This window comes from Ranitomeya variabilis, chromosome 4 (genome assembly GCF_051348905.1).
Source record: "Ranitomeya variabilis isolate aRanVar5 chromosome 4, aRanVar5.hap1, whole genome shotgun sequence".
Taxonomy (NCBI): domain Eukaryota; kingdom Metazoa; phylum Chordata; class Amphibia; order Anura; family Dendrobatidae; genus Ranitomeya; species Ranitomeya variabilis.
In genome coordinates this window covers 666,538,564-666,561,393 of record NC_135235.1, presented here as the reverse complement: position 1 = coordinate 666,561,393, position 22,830 = coordinate 666,538,564, and the positions used below count along the sequence as shown (strand labels likewise).

Genomic DNA, 22,830 nt, shown 5'->3' with positions numbered 1-22,830 from the left:
AGTGGGGACACAGTAATATACACATGCGGCTCTGCTCCGTACACCTCGTACACACACGGCTCTGCTCCGTACACCTCGTACACACGCGGCTCCGCTCCGTACACCTCGTACACACGCGGCTCCGCTCCGTGCACCTCGCACACACGCGGCTCCGCTCCGTGCACCTCGCACACACGCGGCTCCGCTCCGTGCACCTCGCACACACGCGGCTCTGCTCCGTGCACCTCGTACACACACTGCTCTGCTACATCCACACTGTAAACCCCTCCTGACCCCACACACAAACTTCCCCTCATCCAGCACCATGACAACCAGCACAGCAGAGTCCTGCATACACTGAGGCCCCTGATCATGTGACCCCTGACTCCTCCCCTCCTGTGACCTCATCACAGGTCCTGTGCGCACAGAACAGCCATATATGTGGTGTGCGGCTCTGCAGGTGGAGGTAGGTGCTGGAGATTCCCCATTACTGGGCGGGGGGGCAGTAACCCCTTCAGTGCTGAGTTTCTTTTGGGATTTTTGTTGTCATTTTATAAGAATTATACCGTTTTGTTCTGTTTCCTGCAATAGATACATGCGACTCAACTATGGAAGGGAGGAAATGGGCTGTTCAAATAATACAGGGCCCCTTTCTTGGTCCCCACACAATGTAATGCCCCAAATTATGTCCCTTATGCAGTGTGTATGATTCCCCCCACACGATATGTTCTCACAGTATAAAATTCCCACAGTATTTCCATCCCACACACAGTATAATGTTCCCCCAGTACCACCATCCCCCACACACTGTATAATTACCGCACAGTACCGCCATCTCCCCACACAATATGTTTCCACAGTAACACTATCCACTCACAAACTGTATAATGGTCCCACAGTACTACGATCCTCCCACACCCAGCATAATGTTCCAACAGTACCGCCACCAATCCCTCACACAATATATTATTTTCACTGTACTGTCATTTTTCCCCCACACACAGTATATTGTTCCCTCAGTGCTGCCATCCCCCCACACACCGTATAATGTTCCCACACTACCTCCATCCCCTCACATACAGTATATTGTTCCCACAATACCACCAATCCCCCCCCCCCCCACACACACAGTATATTGTTCCCAGAGCACCGCCTGAGGTCCTGCAGTTGGAATAAATCCTGAGATTTTACAGTTGGTATAATCCCTCTGAAAAATAGTTTTACCTTTGCCTGCTCCCTTACATACAGTTGAAACCAGAAGTTTACATACACTATATAAAAAGACACATATGCATATTTTTCTCAATATCTGACATGAAATCAGAATAATCAGAGAGAATGTTGAGAATGTGGTGTGCGGCTCTGCAGGTGGAGGTAGGTGCTGGAAATTCCCCATTACTGGGTCCAAGGGGCAGCAATAACCTCTTCAGTGCTGAGACTATTTCGGTGGCTGAGGGCGGCTCTTCTCTCTCCCCTCAGATAATATGGAGGAGGCTTTCTCTTTCTCAGTCTCACCCGTTCTGCCGGTATACCAGGTTCCGCTGTCTTCATCCTCTTATATTCCAGCAGCTTCACAGTCTGGGACAGGGGTTTACTTTCCTTCCTCCATTCGCCATATGAGATAAATAACATGATGGTATAATGGAGTCTTTATGGATGTGATTTCACAAACTGCAGGGAGTTCATTTACCCTATAATTAACCCCTTAAAGACTGCTAATATGCCTTTTAATGGCAGTCGTTAAGGGGCCTTATTCCTCAGCATTGCTCTGCGCCTGAAATTCTTCTGGGTGTCAGCTGTCAATATTCTAGTACTGCTGTTTATTTGTTTGTTCTACCTCCCAAAAATCGTAATAAGGCTCGGCTCACATTTATCCTGCGCTCTCCACTGAACTCTAACATCAGGGTTTCCGTATAAATTCCCCAAAACCGCGATTCAGACAAAACCCCCAATGGAAGCTCTCACTTATGAGGCTGATGGAGTTACTTTAGACTGGTCTGTGTTCCAGCAGTGTCCCATTATTTTAGATGTCTTTTTACTACACAAGTGTGGGCGACCACAGATCTGTGCATAACTAAAAAAATGGAGACCACCGGAGCAGATGTCAAATTGAGGTGTCTTCATCTGCCTCACTATGATGGATGGTTCCGTTGGGGGTTTTGTCTGAATCACATTTTTGTGGGATTTACGTGGAAAACCCAACATAAGTGCTCGGCGTACAACACAAGAAGGTGATCCAGCCTTATTCTGGAAACGTCAAAAAGTATTATGTACCCCAAAATGTTACCAATAAAAACCCTTATTTATCCCACGCAAAACAAGTCCTCACTCAAGTCTGTCATCTGTCAGGGGTTCCCAAATTACTAGTAGAACAAAGACTCCGGAAAAGCAACAGCTCCCACCACCTCAAATAAAATCCAGTGAATTCTACGCTCCCAAATCTAAATGCACCTAAATCACAGTAATTGGCCATATGTTTGGCGTTATTTTAGTGGGCAGAGAGCACTTAATTGACAGGGTACGTGACACCAGAAGCACAAGCTGGACACAATGTATGAGGTAGCTACAATATATGGATGCTCTACACTTTGAGGGCACAATGTGTGGGAACTAATCAGACAGATTTGCTATTCTCCAGAAAAAAAGTCTGGTGTGGATGTCACTGCAGCCTTAAATGAATTCTTTGAGTGGTACAATTTCTACAACCCAATCACTTTTTTTTCCTGGTGTTCTGGCACCTTAGGGGCTCCGCAAACTTTTCTTGCAAATCTGTGCTCCAAAAGCCAAATATCGCTCCTTCCTTCTCAGCCCTGACATGTGGCCTAACAGTAATTTCTGACGACATGCATCTCCGCGTTTGGGAGAAATTGCGCAATAAATGATGATGTCCAGTTTCACCTATTAACTCTTGCCTACCTGATGACAAATTTGTAGCAAATACAAAAATAAAATTTTTACCATAAAAATGTCATTTCAACATCTCAGTGTTATAAAATTCTGTGAGGCACCTATAGGTTTAAAATACTAACTACTCCCTAGATGAATTCCTTGGTCAGTGATGGAGTCTACAATCTATTTAAATGAATTATTTATTCTAAAAGTAGCACTCCCTCCCATCCAATCCCCGCATTGTGCTCAAACAGTAGTGTACAACCACATATGGGGTACTGCCACATTCGGCAGAAATTTCATAAAATATTGGTGGGTCCAATTTCTACCATTGCCCACGTGTAAAACATAAATTTGGTGCTAAAATACTATTTTAGTGGGAAAAAAATTATTTTTTTGTTCTCACATCTAAAATATATAAAGCTTAATGAATCACCTGTAGATTACAAATGCTCAGTGCACCAATGGAAGGATGAATTTCTTGAGTGGTCTAATTTCCAAAATGGGGTCATTTGTGGGGGGTTTCCACTATTTAGGCACATCAAGGACTCTCCAAATGCGACATGGTGTCCGCTTTTGATTTCAGCCATTTTTTGCGTTCAAAAAGTCAAACAGTGCTCCTTCCCTTCCGAGCCTTGCCGTGCGCTCAGACAGTAGTTTTTATCCACATGTGGGTTATCATTGTACTCAGGAGAAATTGCACAACCCATTATGGGGTCCATTTTCTCCTGTTACCCTTGTGAAAATAAAAAGTTTGGGGCTAGAGTAATATTTTGTGAAGAGGGAAAAAAAAAAAAGTAAAATGTTCATTTTCTCTATCCACATTTCTTTAGCTCCTGTGAAGCACCTGAAGGTTAATAAACCTTGCATGTGGTTTTGAGGGGTGCGGTTTTTGGAATTTGGAGTATTTTCTGTCATATAGGTCCCCCAATGTCAATTCAAACGTGATGTGGTCCATCAAAAAAAAGGTTTTGTAAATTTTGTTGGAAAAATGGGAAATTGCTGATCAAATTTTATCCTTTCCTTCTTCCTAACAAAAAAAAATTGTTTAAAAACTTTTGCAGAAGTAAAGTAGACATATAGGAAATGTTATTTATTAACTATTTTGTGTGACATAACTCTGGTTTAATGGCATACGAATTAAAAGTTTGAAATAGTGAACATATAAACGCAAGTCATATCGAACAAATATTACTACTTTTATGAAATACAATATGTCGTGAAAAAACTCTCAGAATAACTGGGATTCGTTGAAGCTTTCCAGAGTTATTACCGCATAAACTCAGAATGGTCAGATTTTAAACATTTGGCCTGGTCATTATGGTCAAAATTGGCTTGGTCACTAATGGGTTAAGGATATTATTTCTTACTGCTAAAACTGTGATTTATTTTTTATTTTTTTTCACACCCCTCATTAGTGCGATCATACAACATAGAAGCCTCTGATTTGCTCCGGTGATGCCCTGTACTACTGTAGTGCGGGGTATTATTCCTGCCTGTCAGTGTGTTACTAATGGCCCCATACACATGAGATCGCTGTTGGCCGGACAATCATTCTGCTGATGTCTATTTCTCCCGACTCCCCCACACACAACTGTTCTTCGTGACCAAACTTTCCTGTGATCTCTGAGAGAAACATTAGCAGAGTCCCCAAGTTGAGAATTACTTCCTTGGAGAGCAAAAGGTTTGGCTTGTGAAATTTGGGATAAATTACATAATTTGTCAGGAGGCGTCCACTGTAAATTTTGACATTTTAATTTACATTTAGTGGTGGTGATGTAGTCAGTGACGGACTCTGGCCAGATATGTTTCTAGAGCTGTAGTAGAAGATGAAAATGTCGTCCACATCATGAAGTAGTTATTTTTCATGTCACGTGTAATGAATATCTCCTGCAGTATTGCTAATGCCGATTCCAGTGTCAGTAAATGAGACGAGAATTAGCGTTATGGAAGATGAGTCTGTGAGAAATGTATTCAGCTGCCGACTCTAAGGCCATGTTCACACTTTGCGGGTTTTACCGTGGATCCAATGCAGTTTCCATTGCGTTTACATTTACATGTAAACCCTATGGAAACCGCAATCCGCTGTGCACATGCTGCGGGAAAAAACGCGCAGAAACGCAGCGGTTTACATTCCGCAGCATGTCACTTCTTTGTGCAGAATCGCTGCGATTCTGCACACATAGGAATGCATTGATCCGCTTACTTCCCGCATGGGGCTGTGCCCACGATGCGGGAAGTAAGCGGATCATGTGCGGATGGTACCCGGGGTGGAGGAGAGGAGACTCTCCTCCAGGCCCTGGGAACCATATTTGTGTAAAAAAATAAAAATAAAAAATAATGATATACTCACCTCCTCAGCGCTGCACGCGGCCGTCCGATCGCAGGGTTGCTGTGCGAGCAGGACCTGCGGTGATGTCGCGGTCACATGACCATGACGTCGCGGTCACATGACCGTGACGTCACGAAGGTCCTTCTCGCACAGCATCTTTGGAACCGGACCGCCGCGTGCAGCGCTGAGGAGATCGGGACGTCAGAGGGTGAGTATATAACCATTTTTTATTATTTTTAACATTACTATTGATGCTGCATATTGCTGCATATGCAGCATCAATAGTATAGGAGTAAACCCGCAGCGGAAACCACAAAACAAACTGCGATAAATCTGCAGGGATAACCGCAGCGGTTTTGCCCTGCAGATTTATCAAATCCGCTGCGGGAGAACCCGCAGAGACCCTTCCTACGTGTGCACATAGCCTGAGGAAGAAACTGCTTGTTTTCTGTGGCCTAAAATATATAGGTTTTATTATTAGATAGAAAGGAAAAAAGTGTAAAATAATAAAAATAGTAGTACATTAGCCATCCCTCCCACTGCTCCTGTGCCACCAATAGTTGGGTCCCATCCTGGTCTCTGTATTTCCTGGTCAGTGCTGACAAACGTGATTCCTACAGCCAATCAGTGGTGAAGCAGTGACCAAAATAACCAGTCAGCAACTCTAATTATATTCATACAAAACAAGAGAATACAACATCTACACGGTCCATCACCTCATATGTTTCCCTTATTTTCTCCAGTAAATGCATTATTACATGAGATTCTTTATATCACATTTCCTCATCTTCTTCCCATTCAGGTCCCTACAATATTGGATTCTTTCAGTGGAGATCTTCTATATCAGAGAATTGTCCTCATTGATCAATCAAAGATGGATAAAGACAGGGACATGATGTTGCAGAGGATATTACACCTCACCCTAGAGATCCTCTTCCGGCTTACTGGAGAGGTGAGAGATTCTGATGACGTCACTTTACATCATTCTTATCTATGGGAATAACAGATGGACAAAGTTAGCAAGGCTGAAAAAAGACATTTGTCCATCCAGTTCAGCCTATATTCCGTCAGAATAAATCACCAGATCTACTTCCTTTTAAAGAGCCTAATAACTGTAAGATACAATATTGTTACGCCTCAGGAAGACAACCAGACCTCTCCTGAACCCCTCGACTGAGTTTGCCATCACCACCTCCTCAGGCAAGGAATTCCAGATTCTCACTGCCCTAACAGTAAAGAATCCTCTTCTATGTTGGTGGAAAAACCTTCTCTCCTCCTCTATACGCAGAAAATGCCCCCTTGCAACCGTCACATTCCTTGGTATAAACAGATCCTCAGACAGATATTTGTATTGTCCCCTTATATACTTATACATGGTTCTTAGATCGCCCCTCAGTTGTCTTTTTTCTAGACTAAATAATCCTAATTTTGCTAATCTCTCTGGGTATTGTAGTTCACCCATCCCCATTATTAATTTTGTTGCCCTCCTTTGTACTCGCTCTAGTTACATTATATCCTTCCTGAGCACCGGTGCCCAAAACTGTACTCCATTTGTGGTCTAACCAGGGATTTGTACAGAGGCAGTATAAATCTCTCATCATGTGTATCCAGACCTCTTTTAATGCACCCCATGATCCGGTTTGCCTTGGCAGCCACTGCCTGGCACTGGCTGCTCCAGGTAAGTTTATCATTAACTAGGATCCCCCAAGTCCTTCTCCATGTCAGATTTACCCAGTGGTTTCCCGTTCAGTGTGTAATGGTGATATTGATTCCTTCTTCCCATGTGTATAACCTTACATTTATCATTGTTAAACTGCATCTGCCACCTTTCAGCCCAAGTTTCCAACTTATCCAGATCCATCTGTAGCAGAATACTTCTCTTGTATTGACTGCTTTACAGTTTTGTATCATCTGCAAATATCGGTATTTTACTGTGTAAACCTTCTACTAGATCGTTAATAAATATGTTGAAGAGAATAGGTCCCAACACCAACCCTTGCGGTACCCTACTGGTCAGAGCGACCCAGTTAGAGACTATACCATTTATAACCACCCTCTGCTTTCTATCACTAAGCCAGTTACTAACCCATTTACACACATTTTCCTCCAGACCCAGCAATCTCATGTTGTGTACCAACCTCTTGTGTGGCATGGCTTTGGAAAAATCGAGATATACCACGTCCAATGACTCACCGTGGTCCAGTCTATAGCTTACCTCACTCATAAAAACTGATTAGATTGGTTTGACAGGAGCGATTCCTCATAAACCCATGCTGATATGGAGTTAAACAGTTATTCTCATTGAGATAATCCAGAATAACATCCCTCAGAAACCCTTCAAATATTTTACCAACAATAGAGGTTAGACTTACTGGCCTATAATTTCCAGGTTCATTTTTAGAGCCCTTTTTGAATATTGGTACCACATTTGCTATGCGCCAGTCCTGCGGAACAGACCCCGTCGCTATAGAGTCCCTAAATATAAGAAATAATGGACAGAACTGGAGAGATGAGGACTCTGGAAATGTCTGTAGTGAGATTTATTAATGTGTCTCTCCATAACCAGGATTACACAGTAGTGAAGAAGACCTCTAGTGATCGCTGTCAGGATCCTGTGTCTGAGGGATGGCGAACACCTCTGAGCCCAATCACAGAACCTCCACATCACCCACTGATACTTGAGGACATCAATGACCAGAAGATCCTAGAACTCGCCTACAAGATGATCGAGCTGCTGACTGGAGAGGTGACACTGCTGGGAATGCTGGGACATTATATAGTAACGCTAAGAAGGAATCAGGGGGATGACGGTATCATTGTATGTGTCAGGTTCCTATAAGGTGTCAGGATGTCACCGTCTATTTCTCCATGGAGGAGTGGGAGTATTTAGAAGGACACAAAGATCTGTACAAGGACGTCATGATGGATGTTCCCCATCCCCTCACATCACCAGGTAATAGACAGGACTAACACAAGGCCTATGATTATCTGTAAAGAATGAATTAATTCCCTGTATGTGTTTCCTCCAGTTCTACCCAGTAAGAGGACAACACCAGAGAGATGTCCCCGTCCTCTTCTTCCACAGGACTGTAAACAAGAAGATCTTGATGTTCCTCAGGATTATCAGGTAGATGGAGAGAAGGTGTCATGAGATCTCCCCTATTATGTGCAGATGGCTGTGAAGGACCTCTTCTCAGTCTTGTTTTATCCACCAGTATTATATGTTTTATACTTGTGTAATGAGAACAGTGGAGACGGCAGAATTAGAGCTGATCATAGATGTGACTTCTCCATCTGTCTGTGACTTTTACAATATTTGTTTCAGGGTGAAGATCTGACCCATATTAATACTCCAGAAACAGATGTGAGAGGTGATGAGCGGTGTAAAGAGGAGATTCCTACACTTGACTACCCAGGTGAGTAGTAACCACTAAATGCAGAGAAGTCCGAGTTTTCTGAATCACCACCTGTGGCTGCTGTATTGGCATTGTGGTCTGCTTTGGGCATTGGGCTGGTAGACAACCACATGCTATTTCTCCAAAACGTTTCCCATTATTTTGGGCATAGGAAGTCCTTCTTTTGTTCTTTTGGAGTGATACCTGTTTCGGTCAGAGCTTACAGTGAGGCTCCACCCTACTCGATGGAATTAGAAGATGCTAACACTTAGTTGCCCAGATCTCTAAGCTTTCAATCCAAATTACAGCGTACATAGAATGTGCTGCCAACTTAGAAAACCATGTAAAAAATAATAGAATCTGTATGATGGGCATCTAAGAGAAAGCCAAGGGTAATTCTACTGTTACCTACCTAGAATCCTGACTTATGGGATGAATCTGCTTTTTTTTTTTCCTTCTGTGCTGCTGAATGTGCTGCAGTCTTTCTGGCCAAACTTCAATTTTATGACGAGACACCGTTCATTGAGCAATGATGCAAAGTGTTTTTTTTTTTTGGTTTTTTTTAAAATCTATTTTACTTTTACAATCAAATATAAACAGTAGAATGAAATGACAAAGCAATATTCAGACTTTCGGCAACAAATTTCATAACCTGTTCTAAAATTCCCTAATTTCCCGGCAGTCTGAATACAAGAAACAGATCGGCTTCCTCTGAATTACACTTGGCACATTTAGAATATATAGTATATTTGATCTTCTGCATAAAATCCGGGCACAGTGCTGCCTATGAATAACCATAAATTGGAACATTCGCTCATGTGACATAGAGAAGAACATTAGCCGAATTTATAATTACCATATATACTCGAGTATAAGCCGGGTTTTTCAGCACTTTTTTTTTATTATTTCTAAAATTCCCTAATTTCCCGGCTGTCTCAATACAAGAAACAGATCGGCTGCCTCTGAGTTACACTTGGCACATTTAGAATATATAGTATATCTGATACTCGGCATAAAATCCGGGCACAGTGCTGCCTGTGAATAACCATAAATTGGAACATTCACTCATGTGACATAGAGAAGAGTATTAGCCGAATTTATAATTACCGTATATACTCGAGTATAAGCCGGGTTTTTCAGCACATTTTTTGTGCTGAAAAAGCCCCCCTCGGCTTATACTCAAGTGTGAGTCCCTCTTACCTGTTCTCTGGCCTCTTCCTGCCTGCAGCCTCTGTGGGTGGTCCAGTTACTGCTGACAGGGCCAGCGTCAGCACCCGGGCAAGTGCTGGGGCCCTGAGCAGGCAAGGGGCCCACTCACCGTAGGAGACATCGGAGTGCTTTGGGGGCCCTGTGCCGGCGCTTGTTCAGGGCCCCCGGTACTTGCGATGCTTACCTCTCACCCGTTTCACCGCTGTGCCGTCTTCTGTGCCCTCTGACTGTGACGTTTCAGGTCAGAGGCTTTCGATGATGTGACTATTGTGCGCTCTCTGCTCTGATCAGTCACAGTGCAGAGAACTGGAAGACGCCGACGCTGAGGAGTCCGGGGAAGAGCAAAGGCCGCGAGGAGAGGTGTTTCATCCTTTTTTTTTTTTTTTTTTTTTCTTTTGTAATGTTTGCAGCAATATATGGGACTCATCATATGGGGTCCATTATTTATGGTGCATCTTATGGTGCACATCATTTGGGGCCTATTATATATGGAGCAATATATGGGGCCCATTATATATGGAAAATCTTATGGGGCCCTTGACATACTGTATGAAGCATTATATGTGGCCTATTTTGTTGGTGAGTATTATAAGGACGTTATAATGGCAGTTCCCCGGCCCCTCACATCACCAAGTAATAGACAGGACTAAATACACACAACCTATAATTATCTGTATGTAAAGAATGAATTCAGTCCCTTTGTGTTTCCTCCAGATCTATCCAGTAAGAGGACAACACCAGAGAGATGTCCTCATCCTCTTCTTCCACAGGAGTGTAAACCAGAAGATCCCGATGTTCCTCAGGATCATCAGGTAGATGGAGAGAAGGGGTCATGAGATCTCCCCTATGATGTGTAGACGGCTGTGAAGGTCTTGTGCTCAGTCTTGTTTTAACCACCAGTATTACTGTATATACTTGTGTATAAGGCGAGATTTTCAGCACCTTTTTTTTGTGCTGAAAATGAAAATTCCCCACCCCTCCGCTTATATATGAGTCATGGTCCTGAAAGCCGGAGGAGGAGCGGGATGCTGGCGGCTGTAGCACAGTGACAGCTGCAGCCGCTAGCTTCCAGAACACCTCAATACTCGCCCTCCATCACTGCATCCGTCCCTGCAACTCTGTCCCAGCATCGGCTCTTACTGTTCCTGTGCTCAGCGGTCAAGTGGTACAGTGTTGTGAATTCTGCAATTGGGCTCCCTCCGGTGGTTGTAAGTGGTAGTGCTGCTTTGGATCGCAGCATGTCATCAGGTGTGTCCGCTGAGTGCAAGCCTGACTGGGCTATTTAGTCTCGCTTGATTCTCTAGTCAGTGCCAGTTGTCCATTGTGTTTGGAGGATTCACATCTCTGCCTGTTTTCTCCTGCTATGCAGTCCAAATCATCAAAGATAAGTCCTGGCTTTGTTTCTGCAGTCCACATGCTGTGGGCCTAATAGTTCAGTGCATTTCTATGTTTTTTTCTTGTCCAGCTTTGTCTGTGTAAGGATTTATTCAGCCAAACTGGTATCTCTGAAGATGCAGATTTACCCCTCCATATCTTTAGTAGATGTGGAGATTTTGGTATTTTCTGTGGTGGATATTTTCTAGTGTTTTAATACTGACCGCACAGTACTCTGTCCTGTCCTTTCTATTTAGCTAGAATGGCCTCCTTTGCTAAATCCTGTTTTCAGTCTGCGTATGTTATTTCCCTCTCCTCTCACTTGTGGGGGGCTGTCTATACTTTGGGGATTTTCTCTGAGGCAAGATAGTTTCCCGTTTCTATCTCTAGGGGTATTTAGTCCTCCGGCTGTGTCGAGGTGTCTAGGCCGTGTTAGGTACATTCCACGGCTACTTCTAGTTGCGGTGTCAAGTTCAGGGTCTACGGTCAGTACAGGTACCGCCTTCTCCAGAGTACGTCGCATGCTGCTCCTAGGCCACCAGATCATAACAGTACAGCTCATTAATGTCATGAATATGGACGCGACTCCACTCTCATAGGCGTGGAGCGCATATTCATGACCTTAATGAGCGGTACCATGTGACCGCTCAGCACAGGAAGAAGCTGCCGCGCCGGGACAATGGAAATGCAGGGAAGTTCAGCGATGGAGCAAAGAGGGCGAGTATGACGGGGGGGTGCCCAGCCATGCTTACAAGGATGGGGCCGGGGGAGCCATGCATACTAGGATGGGAGGGGGGGAGCCACACAGAGCAGGACAGGACGGGAGGAACCAGGCATACCGGGATAGGAATGAGGGGACAATGCATACCTGGCTTATACTCGAGTCAGTAAGCCTACCCAGTTTTCCGTGGGAAAAGTAGGTGCCTCGGCTTATACTTGAGTATATACGGTATATGTTTTATACTTGTGTAATGAGAACAGTGGAGGAGGCAGGATTAGTGCTGATCACAGATGTGACTTCTACATCTGTCTGTGACTTTTTCAATATTTGTTTCAGGGTGAAGATCTGACCCATATTAATAATACAGAGACATATGTGAGAGGTGATGATTGGTGTAAAGAGGAGATTCCTACAGATAATCTCCCAGGTGAGTAGTAACCTCTAAATGCAGAGAAGTCAGTGTTTTCCGAGTCACTACTTGTGGCTGCTGTATTGGCGTTGTGGTCTGCTTTGGGCATTGTGCTGGTAGACAACCACATGCTATTTCTCCAAAACGTTTCCCATTATTTTGGGCATAGGAAGTCCTTCTTTCTTTTCCTTCTGTGCTGCTGAATGTGCTGATCGGGTCGTTACAAAGGTCCAGTCTTTCTGGCCAAACTTCACTTTTATGACGAGACACCGTTTATTGAGCAATGACGCCACGTGTGTTTTTTTTTTTTTTAAATTTAATCTTTTATTTTTACACTCCTATATAAACAGTAGAATTAAATGACCAAACGATATTCAGACTTTCGGCAACAAATTTGATAACCTGATCTACATTTCCAATACAGTCTCAATACAAGAAATAGATTGGCTGCCTCTGAGTTACACTTGTCACATTTAGAATATATAGTACTAGCTATTGAACCCATTCTACGCCCAGGTGGCAAGCATTTATATTGGTATACGGTCTCCATCCTGGTATATGCTGCTTCCATCCTGCGCCCTAATCTTGTCATGTGCAGTCCCCATCCTGCGCCCCCTGCCTGTCATGTGCAGCCCCCATCCTGCGCCTTCATCCTGTTTTGTGTGCCTCCATCTTGTCATGTGCTACTCTCTTCCTGTGCCCTCATCCTGTCATGTGCTCCCATCATGCGCCCCAATTCTGGTATGTGCTACTCCAATTCTACGCCCCCATCCTGTCATGTGGTACTCTCATCCTGCGTCCCCATCCTGTCATGTGGTGCTCTCATCCTGCGTCCCCATCCTGTCGTGTGGTGCTCTCATCCTGCACCCCCATCCTGTCATGCTGCTCCCATCCTGCACCCCCATTCTGTAATGTGCTGCTCTAATCCTGTGCCACCATTCTGTCATGTGCTGCACCCATTCTGCTCTGCCTTTCTGTCAACTCTGTAGCATAAGGCAGCCCCCATAGGCAGACTCTGTAGTATAAGACAGCACCCCATAGGCAGAACCTGTAGTATAAGGCAGCACCCCCATAGGCAGACCTTGTAGTTTAAGGCAGCACCCCCCCACCCCAAGCAGTCTCTGTAGTTTAAGGCAGAACCCCCCCCACAGGCAGACTCTGCAGTATAATGCAGCACCCCCATAGGCAGACAATGTGGTATATGGAAGCACCCCATAGGCAGACCCTGTAGTATAAGACAGCACCCCATAGGTAGACCTTGTAGTATAAGACAGCACCCCATAGGCAGACCCTGCAGTATAAGACAGCACCCCATAGTCATACCATGTAGTATAAGACAGAACCCCATAGGCAGACGCTGTAGTATAAGGCACCCCCCACAGGCAGACTCTGTAGTATAAGGCAGCACCCCCCCCAACAGGCAGACTCTGTAGTATAATGCAGCTCCCCTCCACTGCAGACTCTGCAGTGTAAGGCAGCACCCCTCCCACAGGCAGACTCTGTAGTATAATGCAGCTCCCCTCCACTGCAGACTCTGCAGTGTAAGGCAGCACCCCCCCCCAACAGGCAGACTCTGTAGTATAATGCAGCTCCCCTCCACTGCAGACTCTGCAGTGTAAGGCAGCACCCCTCCCACAGGCAGACTCTAGAGTATAAGGCAGCACCCCATAGGCAACATCTGTAGGATAATGCAGCACCCCCATTGGCAGACCATGTAGTATAAGACAGCATCCCATAGGCAGACCCTGTAGTATAAGGCAGCACCTCCATAGGCAGACCCTGCAGTATAAGGCAGCGCCCCCCACAGGCAGACTTTGTAGTATAAGGCAGCACCCCCCCACAGGCAGACCCTGTATTATAAGGCAGTACCTCCCCACAGGCAGACCCTGCAGTATAAGGCAGCGCCCCCCACAGGCAGACTTTGTAGTATAAGGCAGCACCCCCCCACAGGCAGACCCTGTATTATAAGGCAGTACCTCCCCACAGGCAGACCCAGCAGTATAAGGCAGCACCCCCCCCACAGGTAGACCCTGTAGTATAAGGCAGCACCCCACCCCCCACAGGCAGACTCTGTAATAAAAGGCAGCCCCCATAAAGAAAAACAATAAATAAATACCAGGCAGACTCTGTAATAAAAGGCAGCCCCCATAAAGAAAAACAATAAATAAATACCAGGCAGACTCTGTAATAAAAGGCAGCCCCCATAAAGAAAAACAATAAATAAATACCTCTCTTCTTTCTGGTTCCTGCGTGGCTCCCTGCTCCCGCTTACCTCCGGACCGTGAGCGCCAGGCAGTGGCGTCATAGCGCCTCCTGTCAGTGTCGGCGTCGTCAGACGCTGACAGGGGGATGATGGGGGAAGGAGTGTAGTTCTCCTTCTCTCATCAGTGTGGTCAGCTGCATCGGCTAGATGCCGATGCAGCTGACCCTGCGATGACAGGCGGGGGGCCTGCTGCTGGCACCCCCCCCCCAACCCCCCGCCTGCTCAGGGGACCATAGCGGCCGGGCGGCAGAGCAGGGAGATCGATTCTCCCTGCTCTGCCTCACAATGTAACTGTATTGGCGCGCTATGCACACCAATACAGTTACAGTAGCGTAGCTCCGGGTGGGTCCCCTCTGCCCCCAACGGTAGATACACTAATGCTGGATGCGTCACTCTGTGGGGTCCAGACTGCGCAGGCACATCACGCTTGCGCAGTTTATAAAGGCTTCGGACAGAGTGACGCTCCTAGTGTTATATTATAGATATCTGATCTTCTGAATAAAATCTGGGGACAGTGCAGCCTGTGAATAACCATCAATTGGAACATTCGCTTATGTGACATAGAGAAGAACATTAGCCGAATTTATAATTACTGTATATACTCGACTATAAGCCGGGGTTTTTCAGCACCTTTTCTGTGGTGAAAAAGCCCCCCCTGGGCTTATACTCGAGTGAGGGTCCCTCTTACCTGTTCTCCGGTCTTTCCCTGCCTGCAGCCTCTGTGGGTGGTCCAGTTACTGCTGACAGGGCCAGCGTCAGCAAGCGGGCAAGCGCCAGGGCCCTGAGCAGGCAAGGGGGCCCACTCGCCGTCAGGGACATCGGAACTATATGGTGGCCCGGTGCTTGTTTAGGGCCCCGGTACTTGCGATGCTTACCTCTCCCCCAATCCACCTCTGCGGCGTCTTCCATGTCCTCTGACTGTGATGTTTCAGGTCAGAGGCTTTCGATGATGTGACTATTGTGCGCCCTCTGCTCTGATCAGTCACAGTGCAGAGTTGGAAGACTCCGACGCTGAGGAGTCCGGGGCAGAGCAGAGGCCGCAAGGAGAGGTGTTTAATTTTTTTTTTTTTTTAATGTTTGCAGCAATATATGGGGTTCATCATATGGGGTCCATTATATATGGAGCATCTTATGGGGCCCATCTTATACTGTATGGTGCATTATATGGGGCCTATTTTGTTGTCGAGTATTATAAGGACGTTATGATGGCGGTTCCCCAGCCCCTCACATCACCGGGTAATAGACAGGACTAAATACACACGGCCTATAATTATCTGTATGTAAAGAATTAATTCGGTCCCTGTATGTGTTTCCTTCAGATCTATTCAGCAAGAGGACAACACCAGAGAGATGTCTTCTTCTTCCACAGGACTATGAACAAGAAAATGCCTATGTTCCTCAGGATTATCAGGTAGACGGAGAGAAGGTGTCATGAGATCTCCCCTATGATGTGTAGACGGCTGTGAAGGTCTTATGCTCAGTCCTGTTTTATCCACCAGTATTATATGTTTTATACTTGTGTAATGAGGACGGTGGAGATAGCAGGATTAGAGCTGATCACAGATGTGACTCCTCCATCTGTCTGTGACTTTTATAATATTTATTTCAGGATGAATTTCTGACCCATATTAATACTACAGAGACATATGTGAGAGGTGATGAGCGGAGTAAAGAGGAGATTCCTACAGATAACCTCCCAGGTGAGTAGTAACCTTTAAATGCAGAGAAGTCAGTTTTCTGAGTCACCACCTGTGGCTGCTGTATTGGCGTTGTGGTTTGCTTTGGGCATTGGGCTGGTAGACAGTAGTGATGAGCGAATATACTCGTTACTCGAGATTTCCCGTGCACGCTCGGGGGTCCTCCAAGTATTTTTTAGTCCTAGGAGATTTAATTTTTCTTGCCGCAGCTGAATGATTTACATCTGTTAGCCAGCATAAGTACATGTGGGGATTCCTTAGCAACCAGTCGACCCCCACATGTACTTATGCTGGCTAACAGATGTAAATCATTCAGCTGCGGCAATAAAAACTAAATTTCCGAGCACTAAAGAATACTTGGAGGACCCCCGAGCGTGCTCGGGATATCTCGAGTAACGAGTATATTCGCTCATCACTAGTAGACAACCACATGCTATCTCTCCAAAACTTTTCCCATTATTTTGGGTATAGGAAGTCCTTCTTTTGTTCTTTTGGAGTGATACCTGTTTCGGTCAGAGCTTACAGTGAGGCTCCACCCTACTCGATGGAATTAGAAGATGGTAACACTTAGTTGCCCAGATCTCTAAGCTTTAAATCCAAATTACAGCGTACATAGAATGTGCTGCCAACTTAGAAAACCGTGTAAAAAATAATAGAATCTGTATGATGGGCATCTAAGAGAAAGCCAAGGGTAATTATACTGTTACCTACCTAGAATCCTGACATATGGGATGAATCTGCTTTTTTTTCCTTCTGTGCTGATAGGGTCATTACAAAGGTCCAGTCTTTCTTGCCAAACTTCACTTTTATGACGAGACACCGTTCATTGAGCAATGACGCCAAGTGTGATTTTTTTTTTTTTTTAATTTTATTTATTTTATTTTTTTTATTTAAATCTTTTATTTTTACACTCAGATATAAACAGTAGAATGAAATGACTAAACAATATTCAGACTTTCGGCAACAAATTTCATAACCTGTTCTAAAATTCCCTAATTTCCCGGCAGTCTCAATACAAGAAACGGATCGGCTGCCTCTGAGTTACACTTGGCACATTTAGAATATATAGTATATTGATCCTCGGCATAAAATCCGGGGACAGTGCAGCCTGTGAATAACCATAAATTGGAACATTCGCTCATGTGACATAGAGAAGAACATTAGCCGAATTTATAATTACCATATATACTCGAGTATAAGCCGGGTTTTTCAGCACATTTTTTTTTTTTTTTATGCTGAAAAAGCCCCCTCGGCTTATACTCAAGTGAGGGTCCCTCTTACCTGTTCTCTGGCCTTTTCCTGCCTGCAGCCTCTGTGGGTGGTCCAGTTACTGCTGACAGGGCCAGCGTCAGCACCCGGGCAAGTGTCGGGGCCCACTCGCCGTCGGGGACATAGGAGTGCTTTGGGGACCCGGTGCCTGTACCGGCGCTTGTTTAGGACCCCGGTACTTGCGATGCTTACTTCTCCCCCGTTTCACCGCTGTGCCGTCTTGTGTCCTCTGACTTTGACTTTTCAGGTCAGAGGCTTTTGATGATGTGACTATTGTGCGCCCTCTGCTCTGATCACTCACAATGCAGAGAGCTGGAAGACGCCGGGGCAGAGCAGAGGCCGCGAGGAGAGGTGTTTCATCTTTTTTCTTTTTTTTTAATGTTTACAGCAATATATGGGGTTCATCATATGGAGTCCATTATATATGGAGCATCATATGGGGCCCATTATATATGGAGCATCTTATGGGACCCATCTTATACTGTATGGTGCATTATATGGGGCCTATTCTATATGGAGCCCATCATTTACTGTATGGTGCATTATATGGGGCCCATTATATATGGAGCATTATATGGGGCCCATTATACACTGCTCAAAAAAATAAAGGGAACACTTAAACAACAGAATATATAACTCCAAGTAAATCAAACTTCTGTGAAATCACACTGTCCACTTAGGAATCCACACTGATTGACAATAAATTTCACATGCTGTTCTGCAAATGGAATAGACAACAGATGGAAATTATTGTCAATTATCAAGACACCCTCAGTGAAGGAGTGGTTCTGCAGGTGAGGACCACAGACCGCATCTCAGTACCAATGCTTTCTGGCTGATGTCTTGGTCACTTTTGAATGTTGGTTGTGCTTTCACACTCGTGGTAGCATGAGACGGACTCTACAACCCACACAACTGGCTTAGGTAGTGCAGCTCATCCAGGATGGCACATCAATGCGAGCTGTGGCAAGAAGGTTTGCTGTGTCTGTCAACATAGTGTTCAGAGGCTGGAGGCGCTACCAGGAGACAGGCCAGTACACCAGGTGACGTGGAGGGGGCCGTAGGAGAGCAACAACTCAGCAGCAGGTACCCCTACCTCAGCCTTTGTGCAAGGAGGAACAGGAGGAGCACTGCCAGAGCCCTGCAAAATGACCTCCAGCAGGCCACAAATGTGCATGCGTCTGCACAAACGGTTAGAAACCGACTCCATGAGGATGGTCTGAGTGCCCGACGTCCACAGATGGGGGTTGTGCTCACAGCCCAACACCATACAGGACTCTTGGCATTTGCCAGAGAACACCAGGTTTGGAAAATTAACCACTGGCGCCCTGTGCTCTTCACAGATGAAAGCAGGTTCACACTGAGCACACGTGACAGAGTCTGGAGACACCATGAAGAGCGATCTGCTGCCTGCAACATCCTTCAGCATGACGGGTTTGGCAGTGGGTCAGTAATGGTGTGGGGTGGCATGTCTTTGGAGAGCCGCACACCCCTCCATGTGCTCGCCAGAGGTAGCCTGACTGCCATTCTGTACTGAGATGAGATCCTCAGACCCCTTGTGAGACCATATGCTGGTGCAGTTGGCGCTGGGTTCCTCCTAATGCAGGACAATGCCAGACCTCATGTGGCTGGATTGTGTCAGCAGTTCCTGCAAGATGAAGGCATTGAAGCTATGGACTGGCCCGCCCGTTCCCCAGACCTGAATCCTATTGAACACATCGGGGACATCATGTCGCTCTCCATCCACCAACGTTACTTTGCACCACAGACTGTCCAGGAGTTGGCGGATGCTTTAGTCCAGGTCTGGGAGGAGATCCCTTAGGAGACCATCCGCCGCCTTATCAGCAGCATGCCCAGGCATTGTAGGGAGGTCATACAGGCACGTGGAGGCCACACACACTACTGAGCATCATTTCTTTGTCTTGAGGCATTTCCACTGAAGTTGGATTAGCCTGTAATTTGATTTTCCACTTTGATTTTAAGTATCATTCCTAATCCAGACCTCCATGGGATATTAGTTGTGATTTACATTGATCGTTTTTAGGTTTTATTGTTCTCATCACATTCACTATATAATGAATAAAGATTTACAGCTGGAATATTTCATTCAATGATATCTAGGATGTGGGATTTTAGTGTTCCCTTCATATTTTTTTTTGAGCATTAAATGGGGCCAATTACATATGGAGTATCATATAGGGCCCATTATATATGGAGCATCTTATAGGTCTCTTAATATACTGTATGGAGCATTATATGGGGCCTATATTGTTGTCTAGTAATATAAGGACCTCATAATGGCGGTTCCCCAGCCCCTCATATCACCAGGTAATAGACAGGACTAAATACACACGGCCTATAATTATCTGTATGTAAAGAATGAATTCAGTCCCTGTATGTGTTTCCTCCAGATCTATCCAGTAAGAGGACAACACCAGAGAGATGTCCTCATCCTCTTCTTCCACAGGACTATGGACAAGAAGATCCCAATGTTCCTCAGGATGATCAGGTAGATGGAGAGAAGGTGTCATGAGATCTCCCCTATGATGTGTAGATGGCTGTGAAGGTCTTGTGTTCAGTCTTGTTTTATCCACCAGTATCATATGTCTTATACTTGTGTAATGAGAACGGTGGAGATGGCAGGATTAGAGCTGATCATAGATGTGACTTCTCCATCTGTTTGTGACTTTTAGAATATTTGTTTCAGAGTGAAGATCTGACTCGTATTAATACCACAGAGATATATGTGAGGGGTGCTGAGCGGAGTAAAGAGGAGATTCTTACAGATAACCGTCCAGGTGAGTAGTAACCACTAAATGCAGAGAAGTCACAGAGTTTTCCGAGTCACCACCTGTGGCTGCTGTATTGGCGTTGTGGTCTCCTGTGGGCATTGTGCTGGTAGACAACCAAATGCTATGTCTCCAAAACGTTTCCCATTATTTTGGGTATAGGAAGTCCTTCTTTTGGAGTGATAGCTGTTTTGATCATAGCTTACAGTTAGGTTCCACCCTACTCTATAGAATTAGAAGATGGTGACATTTAGTTGCCCAGATCTCTAAGCTTTCAATCCAAATTACAGTGTACATAGAATGTGCTGACAACCTAGAAAACCATGTAAAAAATAATAGAATCTGTATGATGGGCATCTAAGAGAAAGCCAAGGGTAATTATACTGTTGCCTAGAATCCTGACATATGGGATGAATCTGCTTTATTTTCCTTCTGTGCTGCTGAATGTGCTGATAGGGTCGTTACAAAGGTTCAGTCTTTCTGGCCAAACTTCAATTTTATGACGAGACACCGTTCAATGAGCAATGACGCCAAGTGTGATTTTTTTTTTTTTTTTTTTTAAATCTCTTTTCACACTTGCGTTTTTGTAAGCTGCGTTTTAGCGCTAAAAAACGCATGTGTTTTTTCCCTATACTTAACATTAAAAACGCATGCGTTTTTTTTGCATGCGTTTTGACGCGTTTTCGGCAACGCATGCGTTTTTTGACGCGTGCGTTCATTTGCAGAAATGCTACCTGTAGTATTTTCTTGCGGCGTTTTTTTGCCGCGAAAAAACGCATGCGTTTTTTCGCGGCAAAAAAATGCATTGCTGTCTATGTAAACGCATGCGTTTTTATGCACATGCGTTTGCGTTAAAAACGCATGCGTTTTTATAGAAAAACACAAGGAAACACAAAAAAAAAAAGAAAACCCTAACCCTAATCCTACCCCTAACCTCACCCCTAACCGTTTAATGAACATTTTCTGACAGTCATAGTGCCACGTATTTCAGTGCCACGTATTTAAGTGCCACGTACTATAAATACTATAACTACGTGGTTATACGTGGCACTGAAATATCCTGGCACGTAAATACGTGGCACTTAAATGCGTGCCACTGAAATACGTGGCACTGAAATATTGTGGCATTTACGTGAAATACGTGGCACTTAAATACGTGGCACTTAAATACGTGGCCACTGAAATACGTGGCAACTGAAATATCGTGGCACTTATATACGTATATACGTATATAAACGTATTTCAGTGCCACGTATTTCAGTGCCACGTATTTCAGGTTATGGTTAGGGGTGGGGTTAGGGGTAGGGTTTGGATCCCTTTATCACCTTGATGGTGGGGGGTGGCTTAGGGGTAGGGTTAGGGTTTGGATCCCTTTATCACCTTGATGGTGGGGGGTGGCTTATCAGTGACCTGGTGACCAGGACATTCTAATAAAAAGCTACCCCTAACCCTAACCCTAGGGATCCTAACCCTAACCCTAGCTAATTCTATTAATAGTGTGTTTTCTAGTTGATTTTGATGTTTGGCAGCTGTCACACACTTCTCAGCATGCGTTTCAAAAACGCAAACGCGGGAAAAAACGCATGTAAACGCGGGAAAACGCCGCGTTTTGCCGCAAATTTTTTTTTTGGTGCAAAAACGCATGCGTTAAAAAAACGCGGCGTTTTGCCGCGTTTACATGCGTTTTTTCACCACATGCGTTTTTTTTAAAAACGCTGCAGATCAAAACGCAAGTGTGAAATCAGCCTTACTTTTATACTCAAATATAAAAAGTATAATTAAATGACGAAATAATATTCAGACTTTCGGCAACAAATTTCATAACCGGTTCTAAAATTCCCTAATTTCCTGGCAGTCAATACAAGAAACAGATCGTCTGCCTCTGAGTTACACTTGGCACATTTAGAATATATAGTATATTTGATCTTCTGCATAAAATTCGGGGACAGTGCAGCCTATGAATAACCATAAATTGGAACATTCGCTCATGTGATATAGAGAAGAACATTAGCCGAATTAATAATTACCATATATACTCGAGTATAAGCTGGGTTTTTCAGCACATTTTTCATGCTGAAAAAGCCCCCCTGGGCTTATACTCAAGCAAGGGTCCATCTTACCTGTTCTCTGGTCTCTTCCTGCCTGCAGCCTCTGTGGGTGGTCCAGTTACTGCTGACAGGGCCAGCGTCAGCACCCGGGCAAGTGCTGGGGCCCTGAGCAGGCAAGGGGCCCACTCACCGTAGGAGACATCAAAGTGCTTTGGGGGCCCTGTACCTGTGCCGGCGCTTGTTTAGGGCCCCGGTACTTGCGATGCTTACCTCGCCTCCGTTTCACCGCTGCGCCGTCTTCTGTGTCCTCTGACTGTGACGTTTCAGGTCAGAGGCTTACGATGATGTGACTATTGTGCGCCCTCTGCTCTGATCAGTCACAGTGTGGAGAACTGGAAGACGCCGACGCTGAGGAGTCCGGGGCAGAGCAGAGGCCGCGAGGAGAGGTGTTTCATA

At 45.1% G+C, this 22,830-nt stretch overlaps 1 protein-coding gene across 5 annotated transcripts in view; it reads left to right on the top strand.

Annotated features, from left to right (window-relative positions):
• LOC143766246 (uncharacterized) overlaps positions 1-22,830 on the top strand; it is a 188,456-nt gene that overhangs the window by 9,273 nt on the left and 156,353 nt on the right. For 3 of the 5 annotated variants that reach the window (XM_077253770.1, XM_077253772.1, XM_077253771.1), the window contains exons 2-12: positions 6,003-6,152; positions 7,767-7,946; positions 8,030-8,153; positions 8,230-8,327; positions 8,526-8,616; positions 10,519-10,616; positions 12,236-12,326; positions 15,891-15,982; positions 16,181-16,271; positions 19,949-20,046; positions 20,245-20,335. In XM_077253770.1, coding sequence (XP_077109885.1) covers positions 6,075-6,152; positions 7,767-7,946; positions 8,030-8,153; positions 8,230-8,327; positions 8,526-8,616; positions 10,519-10,616; positions 12,236-12,326; positions 15,891-15,982; positions 16,181-16,271; positions 19,949-20,046; positions 20,245-20,335 — 1,132 coding nt within the window. In that variant the 5' untranslated portion in view covers positions 6,003-6,074. Of the gene's footprint in view, positions 1-400; positions 446-6,002; positions 6,153-7,766; positions 7,947-8,029; positions 8,154-8,229; positions 8,328-8,525; positions 8,617-10,518; positions 10,617-12,235; positions 12,327-15,890; positions 15,983-16,180; positions 16,272-19,948; positions 20,047-20,244; positions 20,336-22,830 lie in introns of those variants that run through there. The other 2 variants (XM_077253773.1, XM_077253769.1) reach the window with 1 other exon arrangement.